Source organism: Nicrophorus vespilloides, unplaced genomic scaffold (genome assembly GCF_001412225.1).
Source record: "Nicrophorus vespilloides isolate i.1.1-1 unplaced genomic scaffold, Nicve_v1.0, whole genome shotgun sequence".
NCBI lineage: Eukaryota > Metazoa > Arthropoda > Insecta > Coleoptera > Silphidae > Nicrophorus > Nicrophorus vespilloides.
The window spans coordinates 27701-49485 of NW_017098848.1; the positions used below are offsets into that span (position 1 = coordinate 27701).

At 30.8% G+C, this 21785-nt stretch overlaps 1 protein-coding gene across 2 annotated transcripts in view; it reads right to left on the reverse strand.

Annotated features, from left to right (window-relative positions):
* LOC108563354 (sushi, von Willebrand factor type A, EGF and pentraxin domain-containing protein 1) overlaps positions 1 to 15125 on the reverse strand; it is a 33538-nt gene extending 18413 nt beyond the window's left edge. For both annotated transcript variants that reach the window (XM_017922006.1, XM_017922005.1), the window contains exons 1-3: positions 14857 to 15125; positions 2624 to 2696; positions 2271 to 2301 (exon numbers count right to left, since the gene is read on the reverse strand). In XM_017922006.1, the coding sequence (XP_017777495.1) occupies positions 2271 to 2301; positions 2624 to 2692 (100 nt within the window). In that variant the 5' untranslated portion in view covers positions 2693 to 2696; positions 14857 to 15125. The remainder of the gene's footprint in view (positions 1 to 2270; positions 2302 to 2623; positions 2697 to 14856) is intronic.
* Positions 15126 to 21785: the final 6660 nt, after the last annotated feature.

Consider the following 21785-nt stretch of genomic DNA (forward strand, 5'->3'; position numbering starts at 1 on the left):
GAAAAAACAGCTCACAGACTTGTTTCATCGCTGGAAGGGCTTTCTCGAATTATTCAAATTCATTGAAGAACCTGAACTCCCATCATACATAGTATTAATATTTCGAGTGGCCGTAACCGTAGATTTAACGGGATCTATATCTACAACAAGCAGCATCTCGAGAAGAAGTCTGATGTTCGCCGCGTCACGAATTAATGGGAATATAAAAAATGTATAATGAATGAATAAAAAAGAGGAAGAGAAATGGAGCTAATTCCATTCGATGCAGATTGATACACATTCTGTATGCTAACGCAAACAGTAAATATAAACACGTAAAATGTTGGCTCGTTCGTAAGTAAGTGTGTCATGAAATGTATATTAATAAACCTCACACAATGTGAATTTACAGTAAGGTATTTAGGAGTGTCCGCATGTGACTGAAGAGGCGGTACGATCCGCAGCAGATTTCCGTAGATCGGCGAGAACTTCTGCGCCAAAAATAAAGTGGATGCCAATATGAAGGACTGCATAATTCCATCTGCGATCAACATTCCAAGACTTGTTTACCAGATAATAAATTTGTTACGAACGTGTGACCTTTGCGAGCATTTCAATTCTGCTTTACGTATACACATATTATGGAGGCTGCATGGAAAGGAAAATTTTCCTCGAAGGTAGGCGAGATGAAAAGAAAATGCCCGTGGCGTTCAGGTAAAAATCGGAACGTGCAAACACTCTTTGTGTGGGCAAGGTAAAGCCATTGCTCAAACAGGTAAAAGAGGATGATCAAATACAGTAGTTCATTTACTTACGCTGCAAACGTTTTATTTATTTCTGTCTTTTTTGTGTGAAACAAGAAGATACAGGCAAATACTGTTTTTCGAACCAGACATATTTTTTTTAGAAATCATGCTTGCTCAATAAAGTAAATAAATGTTTTCTATTTATCAAGTTCCATCTCAAAACTAATTTATATGACATATTTTTTATACTTATTGATTGTATAATTTTCAATTAACACGTTAAATATTAGTTGAATCAGCCATTTTCTCACGAATTCCGAGTGTAATGTATGCTATTGTCTCTTTTCTCATCTATTCAGAATTGTTTAACGTTGCTTAACTTCTTTAAAATTTCAATAACTGGATAAATTAATGAGAATAATTGATTTGTTTATACTTGTATGAATGTGCAAATATTTGATTTCTCGATAAATTTCAATGGAAAAACTTTTCAAATCTGTTTAAAATTAAATGAGGAAAGTGGAGCGAGAACGTAACAAATTAGTCTTCGACCTTTAATTAATATTAATGGCATTTTCTAAATGTAGCTTATACATTGGCATAATTTGAGCATAAACATATATTAGAAAAGTGCAGTTTAATTTAGCGTTAAAGAGGAAATGTCACTCCGAATTAGTAAATGTAAAATTAGAGAAGTAGGTTAACGTAATTTAACGTCGTATACTATAATTTCATGCATATATTGCTTTGATATTGGAAATTTTATTACGCTTTAAAAATATATAGGAAAAAAATAAAAACCCATGTTCATTGAATAAGGAATAAATTCATCTGAAGATTCACACAAATTTAGTAAATTATTTAATAACTTTGATAATAAGATTATAAAATATCAATAAATCAATATTAAATAACGAATTTGAAATGAATACAAGTAATATTTATTTAGTTAACTTTAGTATATCAAAATTCGTTATATTTAGTACCAAAATTGATATACAGTGGAACCTCGCTTAACGAGCATTTAACTTAACTAGCAAAATGAATTGCAAGAAAAATGACTCGCTTAACGAGCGACCTTTGGCATAACGAGTGTCGAGTGAGAAGACACATATTATGTGTATTTTTGAATATGTTTCACTATACGAGTAAAAATCTGGAAATTTTGGAACGGATTAAATTCGTTAAGCGACTGTATTATATAAATTATAAATAATTTTATTTGGATGTTGATTCTGTACAATATAAATAAATATATGTATCCTGAGAAATGAATATTTGAAAACCAGTTTTTTTTCTGTATATAATATTGTTTTTTTTCTTTCTCTTAAGATAATTGAGCTTTGAATCACTCATAAATTAGTCATCGCGTCGTTAAAAATGCAACACCTTAAATTCTTTAAAACTGATTAACAGACTCGATTGAGTCAATCTCAAGTCTGTACAAACATATATATATCTTTCGGTGATTGTATGTCCTTGTTCTTCGACGAATAAAAATAAGAATAAAAAAAGAATCACGTTAAGAATGCAATGTTGACTCACCGTTTGGACATGTGAATAGATTCGCCGTTTCCTGTAACACAGAGAAAACAATATTGAAATTGCACACGAATTATATAAATAATTAATAAAGTAAACTCTCAGACGATCCTACTGGAATTACAAGTTACGAACAACAAGAACGGTGTCGTTGCGTAACGCAATTTTCCGTCTTCTCATGTATTCTGATGCCGTTGTTACATTATAATTAAAGTTTGTGAGAGCTCGTGAATGCTTTCTAAAGAGATTGTATCTCTTGAGCAGATATGTCTACTGTTTAAGAGAAGAATCTTTAAATTCCCTATGATGTCATCCATTTCTTTTGAACCTAATCTTATTTTGTAAGTTACGCTTACCTGAGTCGAAGAAATCCTGAGAACGACCAGGAGGACGACCGCCAGGGCCGCCTGTAATCGTATCAACATCGCCCTGAAACAAAGAAATAAAATCGTTAGGTTATTGTTGACTGCTGGTCACTCGATTGGGAACGTTCAGTTCGAGCATACTGATGATGGTTATTATACCGGATAAAACGAACGGTTTTCTTGTAGTGAAGACATTTTCCTGTTCGGTTGAGAATGTAATGGAATGGAATTAAATATGCGGAATATTTTAGGATCAAGTTAAAGTTCCATTTATGTTCGCGCCGCGTGCGGTAAATAGGAAGATAAATCAGTCATTGTGCGTGGAATCTGCAAGTAGGTGAATATATACCGCGGAGCAGGCAGAAGAGGGTTTACGTCTGCATTCCGAATACGCGACTTTAAAAATCCATTTGCCCCATGCCACTGCACTCCACGTGTGGTAAATGGATCGGACGTCCACATCGTGTCTGCATCTCGCAGATCAATCAATTAATAACACGGGATCTCCATGATTCGCTCACACGTAATCTACATTTCAAGTGGTCAAACCGAATGATTTATTAACTCTTCGTTCGTATGTGAAAACATTGCAAGTAATTGGCAATTGATTTGTTAGTAAATACATCTTGGATGAATGATCTGACGAAGTTTAATGAAGTAGATAACGATCAACTTTAGTATTAAAATTCTATTCATTAAGCTGAAGATCATAACGAACATCGATCCAGCAAATTACGTTAATGAAATACACAATTGTTTTGTGAACAATTATATTTAAATGAGCTTTGTTAATTAACAAATTATCTTAGATAATGAGTTTATATTATTGATTTTGAATTGAAAATCCTGCTTGTATATATTTAATACAAACAATACAATTATAGATATAGAGAATTAACTATAACAGATTCATATAAATATTTAGTATTTCATTTTTCACTAATAGTGTAACAAAATGTACTTAACAATTATTTATATCAATATTTGATCAAAAAGTGGTAAAAACATAATAAAACAATAATCCAATTGTTTGAATTAGTTCAAAGCAGAGTATTGTCATGAGCTGTGAACAACCAAAAACAAAATTACAAAGCAAAATCTTACACAACCAATGACCCACTTCGAGTATGCAAGCGCACAGCGATCAACGATTTATCTTCTCTCGCCAAGATTGGCAAGCCCCTCTACCATTGCAGCTAGATTCTCGTAAGCGATTTTCATATTCGTAATTGTTCACAGATTTCTGTTGCGTAACGAATTTATGTGATCAGCGTAACAAGGGTGGGATCATTTGTTTCTTTTGTTTTGTTTTTTTTATTTTATTTTGGGAGACACGACTTTCGTAGCCTTGCTTTTTGTTTCTCGGTACACGCTCTAGCATTTCTTTATAATCGTGAAGGCTCAATGCTAATATATAGGAAGGGAACACACATATTACATGGGAGTGAAATATGATAATGTCCGTTGATTTCTTGTCCCGTCGCGTGGGCTTTTCTAAGGCTAGGCCAAGAAAGCGTTTAATTAATATAGAAAAATAATGTCAGTTGTATGCATATGGAGAAGAATCTGGTTTTCGGATTCGAGCGCGGATAAGATTTACGATACTTAATTTGGCGGAACTGGATTGAGGTTAATTTGAATAATACAAATGAAATAGAATAATAAGTTGCCTTATTTATTCAGGCTAATTATACAAATATTTCCAAAAGGCTTGCTTCATTATTTTAATTTCCAAAAAAAAAACATTATGAATATTATCATAATCAATATATTGCAACAAAATTTATAATTCTAAAATTTATATTTACATTTATAAAATAGATTTTAGGAAACTATAATAAATTATTACATATGTAATACGTCTATATTCGTAATAATTGCAAAAATAAATTCAATCATAATATAAGTGTATCGCTGTAGTTTTACTTAAGTTCAAGTATGTCATCAAATAAAAAATGTTGAAAAACATAATTTAACTCTAAAGCTAATCAATTTATTCAAATAAATGTAAGTAAGAAATTGTAAAGCATTGCAATTAATTGAAATAACATTGATAAGTGCATTTGAATGAAAACTAAACGAAGCGAACTGTGGTCAATAGATTCACGGACTCCTAGAAAGTAGGCCGAATTGAAATCGATTATTATATCGAATTAGAAATTGAATGGGCGCAAAGTATTCAAATTAGGATTTGCACACAGAGAGGAAATTGCACGTTTCTTCCTAATGCTCATTTCATACGGCGCGTTTCCACCATTTCATTTGTCATCAAATGCATCCTGAAAAATCGACGGCACTTTCATTTCGCAAAACCGAATCATGTAATTATACGCATTTATTTTGTGGTAAAAGGTTAACGGCTTCCGGTTTACTTCTGATCGCCACTCATTCTAGTTCTATGCACAACTTCAATATATATTTTATGTTTGTTTGCCATTCGTTGAAATCTGTTTCATTCAGTTCTAGTCCAAGCAATAGTAATAAAGAAATGTTATGCAACAAATAAATAGGACTTCTGCAATGTTCATTTATTAAATAAAGATCGAGTCCAATGCATTCCCGACTTCGCAACACCTATAATGACTGACGTAATTACACGAAATTATGTGAAAAGAAAAATCTCGCGCTTGGATTATCTCGCTTAATGAATAGATGCGGCCGTTGTGTTGTGTCATTCGATCTTCCTCGTTTCTCGCATAATTTATATGCAATAGGTGGAAATATCTGGCTTCTTCGAGAAGCGCAAAATATAACGTGAGATTATGTAGACGGAGCACATCGTGTGGTTGCAAATGGAGCGCGAATCTCAATGCATTTCTGCACTTAGAAAGTCCACGTTGCGTTGCATCAATTACCACTAATAATGTGCATCTTGCTCTTAAATAATTCTTATGGAATTATGTCATTGACTTTGAATTTTATTTCGGATTACCTACATTCATAAAACTAACCGAATGATCTTGATCTTTCATTAAATGGTTTCGAAACCGGACAAATCAAGAACATAAAATTTGAATAAACATAAACCGCACAATTCATTTAGTTTTATTCAATATCAAATAACGTGAAACACAGAGCTGCAGTACTTGTTAATGATTTTACAGAAATACGCCAAATTTTACTTATATTTTTTTCAAACTTAATCGATGTTATATAATTTCTACCAAATGTTACAAAATGCAGCAAACACTGAATATTTATTGTTGTGTTTATGGCAATCATTTAGGATCTCGAAAAGCACACAAAGTAATTATAAACAAAATAAATGATGGTTTGAATTTATTATTCACGTTTGTGTCTCAGTACAGTTAGAGTAGATGATGTTAGGCGAATGGGTTTTCAAGATCTCGGATGCTCTATTAACTTGGCGGAGCAGATAGAAGCCTTGATACGCTTTTAATTAAAGGCAGTGCATGCTTTAATTGAGGTAATCGCAAAGTGGAGAGAAAACGTGCATTAGACGAGTTGCGAACATTTGAATTTTGTGACCCGGAAATCCGGCAAACCGGCAAAACGCACGATGGAGACAATCCGAGTTACCTCACACTGGGGCGCTGCTTTCTATCGCTCCTCCGGATCTAAATTGGGATTATGCAAAGAAAAGAAAGAAAGAAGGAAAAATAAAAGGTCCATTGTTAGCGGATCTAACCTTTGTTTCGTTTTCATTATTCATAGAGAGAATGCTTTGTTTTTGTTTGAAACGTTTGAACAATATTTGCTTCGAGAATGATCATTGTTGGATAAACTGAAATAATAGAAACTTAGGAGTTTCATTTTTGTTGGATACGGTTTTTATGCATCCAAAAAATATTGAAAAACATTAATTGAAAATGATTTATATAACAAGTCAATTAAGCAAATCTTGTAAGTTATATTTTTTGAGTTTTTAATTTCAAGTTATTTTGGTTGAGATATTTAAAATATTTTTAACAAATATGTTGAAAATATAACATGGTCACCAATTGTATTGTTATTAATTATCTACATTTTTTCACATGAATAATTTTCTACTATTTCACTTTAAATCATATAATTTTAGAAAAAGTTTTAGATGATTAATAATATATGAAAAATAAAAATTTAGAATTAAGTAACGTAACAAAACAAAACAATCCACTATTTGTATTATTATTTAATTATTGTAATAAATATTGTTCTTATATTAAATCAAAACATAAATCTTTCTAGAATAATAGTAATGCAAATATTTATGGTTATAATCTGATAAAAATGATAGTTTGGATGATTTATGAACAGATGTTAAATTGAAAACTGTTAATATTTTCAAACGAGGAAAGCTCTTTTTGCGAAACGGTGTATTGAATTCCGAGTGCGCTAGTCCGATTTCAAATTAGCATCTAATTGTAAGCGCATCATCGTCGAAGCATAGCCAGAGAGGAATGGTTCTTGGAAAGGCAGAACAGAAGATTTGAACCGTGAGTTGGTTATCTCGAGGAAAGCAATTTAAGTGGCATGGTCTGTTCTGTCTGGCCGTTGTTCAGTTCTCTTCTCCCGCGGTGGAGAATTATCTTGGACGATTTATGGGCTAGTTATGAGTCAGCTAAATGTGGCAGGTCTACACGTAACTCGTTCCGAGGCGCAGGCGAGTGTCAGTAGGTCATTTGGCTTTGCATCCATCGAGAGAAGTGAAGAGGAGAGAAGAAGCGAGGAAGAGAGCCGAGCCGGATCTACTCTCTCTCCGACGTGGAAAACGGTTGCAGTTACTGCTGCTAACATTAGAAAACCGGTAACCAAGTTTACATAATACATTTATATATCTGGGCGATCGATGGAAGAAAAAAATATCCGCAAATGACGACGACAACAACAAGGGGAAAACAAGGAGCCGCGCATTCGCATTCCGCGGATTTTCTAATTGTGCAAATTGTAAAAGGTGACTTGCAAATGCACTGTAATGAATTTTTACTTTTCCTAGGAAAATTCTATTCGAAATTATCGCAGCTTAATGATCACGAATTACCGAGCGAGTAGGAATGTCCGGCAGTAAAGATTTTGTTTATCGCCGACCAAATTCTTAGACAAGACGTTTCTCCTGAACATTAATTCCGCCTCGGTTTCTGACCTTTCGCTCAATGCCGCGCACACTTTTTTTTAATTATTAATAATGCCGGTGACATTTCTTTTGACAACGTTCGCTAATTGTTGGATCTAGTTCAGCCTGTCTGAACATTAAAATTCGAAACGAACTCAATTTGAACGACACGTATTTAAGAGCAATCGAACAGATCGTTACAATGTACAGAAGCCAATTAAAACGTTTAATATTCGCATATTTCTTTCATTAATTGGATAACATGCTTTAAAATTTACTGCTGGTCACTGGATCGTTTCTTAAATTAATAAAATAATAATGAAACTACATAATTAAATTAAAGATTAAAAAAACAACAAAAATTTAAATCAAATTAAATGTAAATAAAATTACAAAATTTAAAAAAAGAATTCAATAATAAAAATGAAATTCAACTGCTGCAAAGTGCTATTGACTATTGTCTTTCTGCTCAAACATTACTATTATAACAACAATGTAAATTATTTTGTTGTAAATAAACATAGTTAAGATTTGTTTGTTCTAACAACTTCAAGTCTGAAAGTAAAAGCTGTTTTTATGAATCCATTCGATTTTTCTACATAAAAAATCTTCATATGGTTTTAAAAATACATTAAGTAATTCTAACTAAAGATGAATTAAAAAAATATTAAACCAGGAAGTTACTATATAAAGATTTCCTCTTTGCTTCCCTATTTAGAAATAGTTAATGTATTTGCATTTAGATATTGATAAATTTAATGTAATAAGTGTCGATATTATATTTACTTAAATTTCGTTCACATGATGGAAATATTATGATTATGAAATTTAGTCACAATAAATAAATATGTATACGTGTCTTGGAATTGTAGAAGATGGTCAAGAATCAATAATACATTTCCTCTATATCTGGTATTTGATGTCCCGTAATTTGCTGGTATTTTTGGTACACGATGATTCAAAAAAATTACTGTTAATTGTGTGTACACTCATTACGGTTGCGGGACATGCGGCTACGCGACTAACGGACCATCGTATTGCTGATTTATTCATACGCTTCTTCGTAGTCACAGAGCAATAATTATATTTTGTCCTTAAACAAAAGAATGACAATGCACCTGTTACGAAACGACGCATCGAATCCTTATAAGAACAGCGGAACCGGAACTCAGAGAATAGCGCTTCGGACAGGTTAATAATACGAAACGACAGGTAAAAGTCGATAACATTCCATTCGTGTCTCTTGATAACAGTTTATTACATATTCTGGAAAAGGACGAGACAACAATAAAGAAATAAAAAAAAACTGCGACTTTCTTGACACGGACGTGTTAACAATTTTTGAGCGACTTTCCAGATACCTGAACTTTCGTTTCGTTGCGACAAATGCCTTGTTTCGTTGAGTGTTTTGTAAAATTTTGGCTTTCCATCGTTGCGATTTCGATGCCGAGCGTTTATGTGAAAAATTATTTTCGAAGCCGTTCATCTCGTTTCATTTCCCGCATCGAGTGGAAAACCGCAAGCAATTAACTTTCACAATGACGAGGAATAAGGAGAATTACCGTCGGTTCTGCTGATGGGATACAAGAAAAAACATCGACAGAAACTGCAACAACAACAGCAGCTCCACCACTACAGAACGTGTAATTGAAACAAGCAAGATCCATTTGCCATCTAACTGTGGTTTTCCAGTTTGCACTTTGAAAACCGAACCAGAAACTAGATGCAATTAGACACTGGAATTAGCATTTCGCGCAATTAATCACAAACGATTTTCTGAAGTCAACGACTCGCGCTTTATTTAATTATACAAAGTAATAAAAACGTATTACAATAACGATCTTGTTATTTTTTTTTTGTTGTTGAATTTAATTAAAATGAATTATTGCGAAGGAGAACAATGTTTGTCTGAGGCCTCATCATTTTTCCATTAGCCTCATGTAACTGTAAATCCAGATTTTGTTGTGCTTGCTTCAATTACTTATCCCGTGTTAATAGCATAAATCTCTTCAATCTTACGAATAAAAAACAAGTATTTACAATCGTTATGAATTAGTAAATTTGAATATATCTAAATACTTTAAAAATATTACATAATTTGTCTTAAACAAACCGAGATTCTCATTAAAAAATTGAATAATCATATTGGTATTCCGGTTTTATAAATAATATATTTGCATATAATTATATATCTATGAATTAATTAAACTTGAAAAGGCACGGTATTATCTAATTCTATAGATAATTACGTTTTCGGTCGACGTTTCAATCCTGACCAAGACTAATTGCAAACAGGAGAGGCAGTGCAGCGAACGCGAGGAATTATGAAATTAATTAAACGCAATTAATTTAACTTCCACTGTTTACCGGGGCGGCAATAATAAGCCTTTTGAACATCATCGTAATTTACGCAGCAAGTTCATGGCAACATCAATTTCAGCTGCCTTGAAGTTTCCAAATAGCCAAACGCGATACGTTTTTAGATTTATGACTGTACTTCAGTGCTTTACGTGCTTTTAAATTTAATCTACGTTTATTGGTTTCGGTATTTCAAGTTGTTATTATCTGTTGTTTTGAAAAAAAAAATATATAAAAGAAGCAACTAACTTAGGTTCAAAGACAAGAAGAATTTGAAAGTAGATATTACAATTAAAGTCGTGAAATTCAAGACAGCACTTTCCATATTATCATATTTCATAACAATACTAAAAATAATTTAAATTTGAAAATTCAACAAAATCAAAATAATTTTAATCCAACAGAAATGAGTCACGATTGAATTGCCAAGAATTTTACTTTCAATATGAAATAGTATTGTTTAACCATTAAGTTTCATAACAAAAATCAAAATTCACAGAAATTTTCAAATAACATTTCAAAAGTAAATTGATTTCATTTTGATAGTTGAAAATGAGTTTTCTTTTGTCTGTTTTATAAATATCTTTTTATTTTACTCAGTTATAACGAAAAGTTTTATATTTTCATAAACTAAACAACAAATGCTTACGTGAAATAATAAATATTAATTAGTAATATTTATAGGGTAATATCAAGGAACTCTGATTATGACATAATTATTGTCACATTCTGCATCTTTCTACCTTAAAATGTATGTAAAATTGTAAAATTATCTATTATTTCCATTACTCAATTTGTTCAAACGTTTCGGTATGACTATTAAAAAAATACTATGGCAACCAATTAATCAAGTTGTCAAATATTTGACACTTAATGTTTCAAATTTATTAGATACAAAATATAGTTTTGTAGAAGATTCATGTATCAATTAGAAATAATTGTTTAAAGCTTATAGTTTTATAAGTGCTCGTTGTAGCACTGATCGGGTTTGTTCATCAATGAGAGGACTATAATTAATTGGGTAACGTTGAATTTATTGGATGCGGCATTACTGTAAAACCGTTTAGAATGAACTGTACGATAGAATTCAAATTAATCGCAGAACGGAAACAATGTTCCGTAAACATAAAGACGCGGAATTCCACAGAGCTCTTTACGTTCCATTTATCGTCGCGGAGGAATGTAAATGGCCACACCCCAATATCGAGCCTCTCTCACTCATCCTCTCTCCGAAGACCTCCTCCGTACACCATCATCATCATCAGCTGGATCGGATCCAACCTGTTCCGAAACCAACAAAACTGAAATGGCCCAGAGGCCATCCGAATATCTTCCACGAACTTTCACGATTACATGTGTATGCGAGTGTGTATTTCTCTTTTCCAAATTACTGGGTCAAAACCTGCACGCGTCTCGCCGACGAATTCCAAAGGCCGGAAGACCTAATGCATGTACGAAATGTGTATGAAGAAGTGATACTCTCTTCCGCACTTCGCCGGTGTCGTGATTGGTGGTAAAAGGGTTTTCCTCGTTGTATTTTCTTCCGATACATGTAGGCCGTGCAACGGTGTCGTTGGTATTCATTAAACGTTTCCATGCACAGAAGAAACAAATGGTGAATAATTGTCGGTTTTTGCTACACGACATGCACTTAGGTGTTCAAAGTAAAGCACATAACAGGAAAACCGTATGTGTGACATTTCGTTGTCGTCGTGGTCCTCCTAAAAACCGCTCACGTTCTGCGGGTTAAACTCATCTGCATAACTCGAAATCTATATTTATCTTACAGTTAGTGGTCCGACGCTTCGAACGTCTGAACGTGGATCTGAGAGGTGCATGGGATTAATTCATCTCGATTGTGTCTGTGTGTTTCGAGAGTTTTTTTCGCGTTTTGAAACTGTTGCGTAACTCTTTGGGAATCTGCCAATTAAGTCTGTAATCCATCTTCACACATGCTTGCTTAAGCACTTCACATGGGGGCTTATGTAAAGAGCACTCGCTATGCCATAAAATACAGGGTCTGTTTACGTTCTAGACAAATCCAATTAATGGGAAAAGAAGTGTGTGAAATTTTCTATTTCTCCTTTTTGTTCACCTTTAACAATCTAACATCTACACATCACATTTCATTATAATTTGTATTACAACCCAATAAACTACAACGAATCGACCATGTACGATAATGAAAGTAATTAATGTACATTTTTTAGTCAATAATTATATCATATATACTTTAAAGTATTTTTTAATATTAATTAATTATTTTAATTGATTTAAATAAGTGTATTTCACATACAAATTAATTGTAATTTTTAATGCAATTAAGAATTATATATATTTACTCGAATTTAGCCAATCCGGTTTTCTACTTTGCTTTCTATATCTTCTTACCCAACATTCAAGAATTTACATGATATTATACACAAACCTGAGTTCCACGCTCATAAAACTAAATCTGATTCCGTCGATTTTAGTTCTATTGTCTATGATAGTTACGTCATGGATATAATAATCCCCAAAATTTTAACAACAGAAAAAGTTATTAACTTATATATTAGTTTATCAAAATGTAAAACATATTACAAGAAATAATAAAAAAATGGAAAGATTAAAATTAGTTATGTAATATAACTGCATTTATATAATAATTCAAATTTGTTATTAAGGAAATACAAATTACCATCAAACAATATTTGTGAATTGGGTAAAAAAATTGGTGTTTCTCAAGGTTAAGAACCAATTTTGAATAGTATAATTATATCAATTATTAAAATAAAAATAACGAACTGACTTTAGTTTTGTTTTCACAATTGTTAATAGTTTAGACAATTATTTTTAATATTTTATTCATATAAGACAAGATGTTGGTATTTCCCATAATTTACCAATCGATTAACATTATAAACATTCATAATAAATATCATAATAATATTAAAAAAATATTACAAAAAGTATAATGTAAATTTCAATAAATATTATTTATATTAACGTATGTATTCAACTACAATTTTTGTAATTTAATCATCAATATTGAAATAAGAATTATATTAAGTGATATAAACATTTCAAATTGAAGAACTTTTTAGTTTTATTATCTGAAACAAATCATAAGGAAATATTTTTTATGTTATATTTTGCAGATAAAAATGAGATTGTTCTATAATTGGCTATTAGAAACAATTCAAGATCTCTTAGGTAAATAATAATTACTGCTCAATATAAATTTATATGTTTTAAATGATTGCTACAACATCTTCTTTAATAGTCATAATTATGCAAGTAATGTTAATTTTCTTCATAATTCATTTTTATAGTTCTGTTAGGGTTGATATTTAGAACAAATATTTAAGTTTTATTCGATGACAATCCCTTCTTCTTTGTTCATTTAATAGCATTTAATATTATTATATACAATATCAATGTTACTCGTTTTAACTTTAGCGCTTTGACTACAATCCCGCATGTTATGCAAATCAAGCAAGTTTCTTCTAAGTTTATGTGGGTTCCTGAACTCTTCCTGGTATTAATGAAGCGTAGATCTATCAACAAGTTTCTAGTTATTATTCATACACCAACTGTATTAATATAATTATAATTGATATAAACTTAATTAAATGTTGCTAATCAAGCTAACATACAACAAACTAATTTCAAACTTTTCATACCTAATTTCGATCTACTTTTAAACTGAATGATGGAAAATTATAGTGTTTGTTTAGCAAAATAGTTATAATATTCAGATAAATTAAATAACGTAATTGTCAATAAATAATTGAGAAACCAGTTATTTGTACTTCTTCACATTGGTTATATTTGTCTATCATGTAATATGTATTTAACAAAGAATTCCTTTCTCTATATTTTCAATGTAGCATTGAATCTATATTTACTGCTTACGAAACCGCATGGTATTCAATGAACGTTTTCAATTATTAGTAATTTTCCCCAGCCGCAAACTGTCACATTTTTAATAAACATGTTTTTAGGTAACCATTTTTCCATTGCATAACTACTTATAATTCTTACTGTTTAAGTCTTGATAACTATGATATGCTATTAGATATGCGTCATCTGCGAATGAGGCAACTATTGTTTTATTTAGATCGTAAATAAGATAAGGAATAGGTTCTTTCCATTACATAACAGTAGTTATTGATTTTAATTCCGTTCATAAAGTTTGTTTTAGTTATACAATCAAATGATGTTTATATAGAAATGGTGCTGCTTTAACAGTCAGATTCAAGAAATTAAGTGACGACGAATATTGTCATTGACTTTGCCGGCCTGTAACGAATGGAATCTTCGTGGATTCCAAGGTAATGAAATCCTTCCAATGCGGGCAATTCAATATTCAAAAGGAATTCAAAACCGAAACGTTTCTACCGAAGTTCAAACGGCGATAAAACCGTTATGTATCGGAGAGACTCCAACGATGCGTCACGCGAGCAACCCGAATGCGATTCGCTTCCAATTCTCTCCACAAATCGCGCCCGCATTACGGATTGTTTCCATGAAACGAAAAGAAATTGCTAGCGACCTTATGTAAGCAAGCTTTCACGCATCATCGAGCACCACCAATATTTGTTCTATTTATTTCCTTTAATTAGTAATTAAGAAATTAACGATCTCGTAATGAAAGTTGTTTTCTTCCCCGCGGTTAGCCTTGATGGATGAACTATTTCTGGATGGGTGATTCATAATTCTGCTCTTTTTTTTTAATGAAAATGTAATTACCGGGCGCGTTTGGGTTTTCTGGTCGGAAACCTGAGTTCTCGGAATGGCGCGCCAGCTTTCGGAGCTTTCTGATATTTACCTTGAATTCGAGTGTCTCTCTCTCAGCAGTTGGATAGGTGCAAGCACATGCGAAATTCCTAAATTAAGTTTCACTGGTTTGGACCGTATTTACCACCGGTACATGGGAAGAATGTTCACACTACACTACGCGTTTATTATGTATTCGTAATCTCGGTTCGCTTCTAATTGTCTATGTACTGTTGCTCGTTGTTCTATTTATATTTTCTTAGACTCTTCAGTGTCTTTCCTGGCCGACCTCACCTCGGCATGGGCAACTCAACACTGAGACTCAGGTGGCATCTTACACTCCAAGACAGGTAAGTGGGAGAAACAAGTTTTGCCTACTTTGCGCCGCACAGGTAAGTCATTGATACCTGTGCACGCATACACCTTAGAATAATAATATTATTACTATTTTTAGTCTTGTTATTAATATTCGGACAATTTTTCATCACTAACACATTTCAACGACATTTTTTTGTTAATAAATGTTTAATCATATAATATAATCTTTTAAATTAATTAAATAAAAATAATTATTTTATATTATTTATATTAATCAATTTTAAATTTAATTTTCATAATTGTATAATTTATTATCCAATGCACACGTTTTTCGGAAGAATGTTTAAATATATTTCATTGTAAAAATGATTTGTATGTTTTCTCCATGCGTCACGAATTTGACATTTTGATTCTGCTAGTAAACAATTATTACGATCAAAACAAACCAATTTAACGTTCCTATTTCACAAATCTTCTTTTTATAAATTTATAAAATTACAATTTCAAATTGACTAAACAATCATATTGAATATATTTTATATATTTGAAAATTATTAGTATTGTTTTTACAATTTAAATATTGTTTTAAAATACTAGAAAATTAATGAATCATACTATAAAATTATGAAAACGTGTCTTCGCTATGACATTTAAAATAACGTAAAATAGATATTTTGGATTTCATTCATTTCTGATACAACCTTTAATATATTTTATTTAGCTAGGTCAATGCTATTAGCATTGTAATTTATTTAAAAAAAACGTGTAGAAAGAGTTTAAAATGTTCACATGAAATAACTTTTTGATGTAAAATTATAGAAATTAAAGAATTTATTATTTCGCATAATGTGATTGATTTATGTATTTAAATATTATAGCGTAATAAGCTTAACAATAAAGCTGCCAAAATTAAAATACAATTCGATTTCAATGTTTACAAATCATTATGATCAATTATACATATCATGTAATTATTTCGTTTGTAAACTTGTAAATTATAAAAAAATGCAATTTGTTTCTTCAAATATTTTAACCTTTTCTGATATGTAGACATCTGACATTTTTGTACTTCATTAGAAATAAAAAAAAATCATTAGCTATTAGATATTAAAATATATATTAGTACAAAAATACAGCAATACATCGCATAGTGCGGCTTCTATCTGTACGGTTTGAATATTTTAAAGGTAACTAAATAATAATTGAGGGCCTTAAAAATTATAGTACACAACATTTGTACTATTACATTTTGTACATAAATGATCGTCTTTTCTATATGCAATTTTAAAATTCTTAATTAATGCGCTTTTAAACAGCGCGGTGTATTGGCGGAATGAATAAATAATGATGAGATAAAAAAGAAGTTACTTTAATTAACATTTTCTTAAATTTTTATAATTCGGATAATTCCAAGTAATATCTATTATTTGTTATTTTATTTCATTGACTTTGTTGTGACAGCCAATGCCACAGACATCTTCAGAATATTTTGGCTTAAATTATTGTGTTAAGAAAATAATGCTGTGTCATCTGCAAATACTCTTTTATTTGATATTTTTAGATTTACTGTGTAGATAAATTTAAGGATAGGTTCAGGTATATTTTTGTTGAATTTAACCAGATATAATTGGGAAGTTTCAAACGTTACATGAGTCATAATTAAATGAAAAAAAAAACTATTTTTTAAATTATATTATCATATTTATACAATGTTTTCTTCTAATATGGTTTTCTTCTAATTGGATTTATGTAATGCGTAAATCTATATGGTGTTTATACGTGTTACTTTAACAAATTCGACCAGAATTTTTGAATATTTAGTGATATTTATTTATTTATACAATCTATTTTGTAAATAAATTATTCAGCAAATTGGCAACATTGCTTAAATTATTTACTAACTGAATTTCAGTGGGATGGACCAGTGGTTAAGCTGTTGTTAAGAAAATTAACAGCTTATACACTTGTATACCTAACTAGCTTATTTTCGTATCGGCTACTGATTTTTTTTTACAATAGATTTCTCAACTGTTTCCATTTGAAAATCCTCGTGAATTCTCCTGTTTTTAATGTACCATAGATTACCAATAACCCTTCTAAGTCTCTTCGATTGTAATCCTCCCCAAAATTGTATTCGGTCAGATAGGTTTTAAAATTACAATATACATCATCGGTTTATTTTCTTTTGAAATTTGCGAGACTTTCCTGAACTTAATTTCAAGTTGTTCTCTTTTTGCTTAATCTTTCCAGGTCAATATTCTATCTAGATACCCATATATTTAACTTTTGTTATCCGTCGGTATTATATTTCCATTGAGAGCTACTCGAGAGCAATAGCTATTTCTCGTAGTGACGGTGATATCGATTAATTGACATTTATTCTCCATTTTTGTAGCCATACCTGGATTTCTTACATGTAGTGATTTGCACAGACTATAATTTTATATGTATTTGCTCAATAGATAAATATTATCTAATATTCATTTTGGTTTAAATTTCAGAATATTTTGATTTTAATAAGTCTGTAATATATTAAGTTTGTAATTACATAGGTTGTAATTTTAATAAAAATTCAATTCATAGTTTCATTATAAATCTTTTTATTTTATAGAATCCAACGTCATTTTAAATCTACAATTTATTGGATTAACGCCAATAGGTATTACATTTATGGAAATAATAAAAAATAATTCCCAACTGTTATATTTGTGTTATAATCTGCAGGTCATTAGTTGGGACCTTTTCAACACGTAGTTGAAGCCGTGAATTTTAGAAAGTTAGGCTTTTCATTGATATTGCCTCCGTCGTAAAAGAGAGTTTTGCTTCAGAATTTGCATTTGCGACCCTTTATAAAAGACAGGTGTTTTCAAGCTATTATATTACACCTTCACACTATTTGTTTACAACAATAACTTTTACCAATTTTATATATTGGGTTAAAGGAATTTCAACACCTACAGATTTGCTATTACTTTATAATCGGATAGAGAAAATGTATCTTACGCTAATTAGTTTATTGTGGTGATATAAACATGTATTTACAATTTACTAATATGTCCGTTACTTGGCTTTTATTTGTTTGGTGTTAAAAATAAGTGGTTCATTATTGATTTACGAATTAGAGCTAATTTATCATATCGTATTGTTCGGGTGTTTAGATGGTTGATTAAGCTTAAATCTGGTTTAATAGTATTGATGTTGTTACTTAAATTATCATATTATTCGCTCTTTTCGCAGATTCGAAAGAACTAACTGACTCGCGCAGTTTATGAAGTTATAATAAAAAGAATCGAGCTGCACAGAGCGTTATTGGCCAAAAGCCAAATGGTGCGAGGATCCGATCATTGAATAATGCCGTTGGAAATGGGGCCCCCAGTTATGGTTATGGCCTGTGCCCAATTACCCTAATGATTAGGTATTCATTGCGACGTCGCTGCATCTCCGACCACCGTTAGCAGAGGAGCTTCAACAAAATTATCGAATACCATTTTTTGATACGTCTGACCGTTCTTCATTTACCAATCAAATCATATTTGTTTAATTATAGCGAGTATTCCAAAGCAAGAACTATGGAGTCATTAGAATGTGTGTCTCATAGGTCACGTTTTTCAGGTGCGGTTAGGTTCTTCATTTACGGTCCGTGTCGGCTCATTTACACACTGATTTAGTCCTCGGTGTTTTGTGTGTGTTTGTGTATATATACATATATCCTATGGAGAATACATAAGAATGTGCGTATGTAATAAGTATTGGGCGGACATCGACCTAAGAGAACCGTTGATCAGCGGGGCCGAGGAGGAATGTTGTTGCCGATGCGCCGCGCGTTCTGCAACAAATTTCCATCGGCTCAACACTAGATTCCATCGTGATTCACTTTAAAAACTAGCTGAGAAGTTTCTCTTTCTATCGGTGGCTATTTTTCGCACCTTCTGCGATTCTCTTTATAGCAGGCTCCTTTGGATTAGGCTTCGGTTGGGATCATCCGGAGGCCATAAAAACCGTACACAATAAACCTCCTTTTCGGCGTGGGAATATCTTTCCTCGAACCTCACGTTCTTGCAATTAGTTGCAGACCTTGCCAAATAAATGGAGATGGTCGTATTACGTATTTATAAATGGTCATGCAATTGGTAACCCTTCATTGTATGTCACACAAGCCATAAAGAAAACTGATGATAGAAAATGTTATTGTTAGTATTATTGAGCTGAGAAATTATAAAATATAATCCAGCAATACGGTTGTCGGCAAATATTCCGGATTGTTTGAAACCGGGCTAATCGCGGAATTTGCGAGGTATTGATAAACAGCATCTACTTTGATTGACATTTTTTTTAAACGTAATAACTTTTAGAACATCTATATTTATTGAATTGATTATTCGATGTATATTCATTTAAATTGATAAATAAATAATTAGTTATTCAATATAGAGTATGAATGGAAACGTTTTAAAGATCCATAAATGTTTAAGACTTTTCGATAAGTTTAGTTGTTCATTTCATGATTTATTACCTCTTATTTTAGTAATACTATATGAATATAATTTGATTATCTTATTCTGGTAAATAATTGTATTATACTGTAACCAGGATATTGAAGTAAATTAGATGTATAAGTTTAATTGTATGATTCATCAGGAATATTATTTCATGGATGATTTCCTCTTTCTGTGCGTCCACTTAAAAAGATATAAAAGTGTTATGCTTAGCTACCACCAAAAGTGAAGAATTATAATAATATAATTTATTGCAACAATACAAAAAAACATAATTTAACATTTCCATATAATAATAATAATAATAATAACGAAACAAAATGTTAACTGCTGCAAAGTGCTATTGACCATATGCCCTCAAATAATATGTATTATATACATCTTTTATCATAAATTAATATATATGATAAATTTATGTATTTTAATAATTTTAATTCAAAACAGAAATTTCTTGTTACGTTTTCAGTTCTAACAAAGCGTAATTATGTTCTTATTAGATCAAATATTAAAGAAAATATATACTATATAAGTAAACTTGCAAATATTAATCACTAAAGTGAATAGATATCTAAATTGGATTAATTGTTAATATCATATTTAAAATAATTTGTAAATTATTTTCTAATACTCACCAATAAATTATTTTTATATTACTTCATACTACTCTATTCTATTAATTTACTCTATTAAAGGAATTGCTCAATTCCAATAGTGTAGAGAAAGTGAGGAAGCACGGAAAATTATGCTGAGAAAAGAAAATCCTGTAACATTTGAATCCACAAGTTTCCAATACAATTTACCCATGTTACTCAACACCCGCAGTATTCTGTATGTGTGTATAGTTCACCACTTTCAATGAATACATAATAATTCATTAGAATACTTATTATAACAATTTATGCATGCGAAATAAAAAAAACTCGCACACAAACACAGAGTGAACAGACATGAAAAAAGTAATAATAATAATATTACTCGCAGTGACCTTACTTTTATATTAAAGCAATTACGTAAAATTACAATAATAAGGTAATCGGAAATTAGTTTGCAGAGAGAGAGAGAAAAAATGTCAAGAGTTATGCCAGCATTGCTATTTCCTGCAAGGTCTAATTATGAATAATAAATCTCTTTATGTGTATTATAATAATTAATACATATTTTCTTGCTTATTTCTTTAACAAACACTTTAATCAGTATTTATTGTAAACATATATGTGATCGCTTCAAGTATTTTATAGAAGAAATAAATGTGAATTTTATTTCTATTTGACTTGCATTTTATTTATTTATTCTTTTAAAAATGTAAGTTAAAATGAATATATTTTAATAAATATTTTCTTATTTTTGTTAAAAATTTCATCGAAGATAAGGTTTGTGTGTAATGAATTTATTAAATTACGCAGTATTTCTAAACTAAAGCGTAGTGTGTAAGTATTAACCTTGTCAAACTATTCGTTCTCATATTTACTTTTATACATCATTTAAGTTAGTAGACATGTCTATACAGTATGTTTATTTATTTTAACAAATAACGAAAACAAAATAAGTAAATAATATAGCTTTAATATTTATTTCAGATTCATTTGTCTCTATTATTAACAGTAAACCATCTTAAGTTGGTTCACATGGAAAAAGAGGTCCAAATACATCTACTTAATACGTTACTTGTCAAATATCACGTCATTTGTGGACACCAATTATAAATGACTTTATTTGTATTGTTACACATGGAAAAAGAGGTCCAAATAAATGGAACTAAGTAAATAATAAATGTAGAGCTTTAAATATTAATTTCAGATTCATTTGCTTCATTGTTCACAGTAAAACATCTTAAGTTGGTATACATGAAAAATAAATCCAAATACATGTACATAATACGTCACTTGGAAAGTATAACGTCATATGTGAGAACCAACTAGAAATGCTTATATTAGTATTGTTACACATGAAAAAGAGAATCCAAATACATGGAACTAAGTAAATAATAAATGTATAGCTTTAAATATTGATTTCAGATTAATTTGTCTCTATTATTCACATTAGTAAGATACGTTACTTGGCAAGTATCACGTCATATATTGGCACCAATTATAAATGACTTTATTTGTACTGTTACAAAAGTAGTAGTATTTTTTTTTATTTAAGGTAAAAAAAAGTTGAGTTTAAA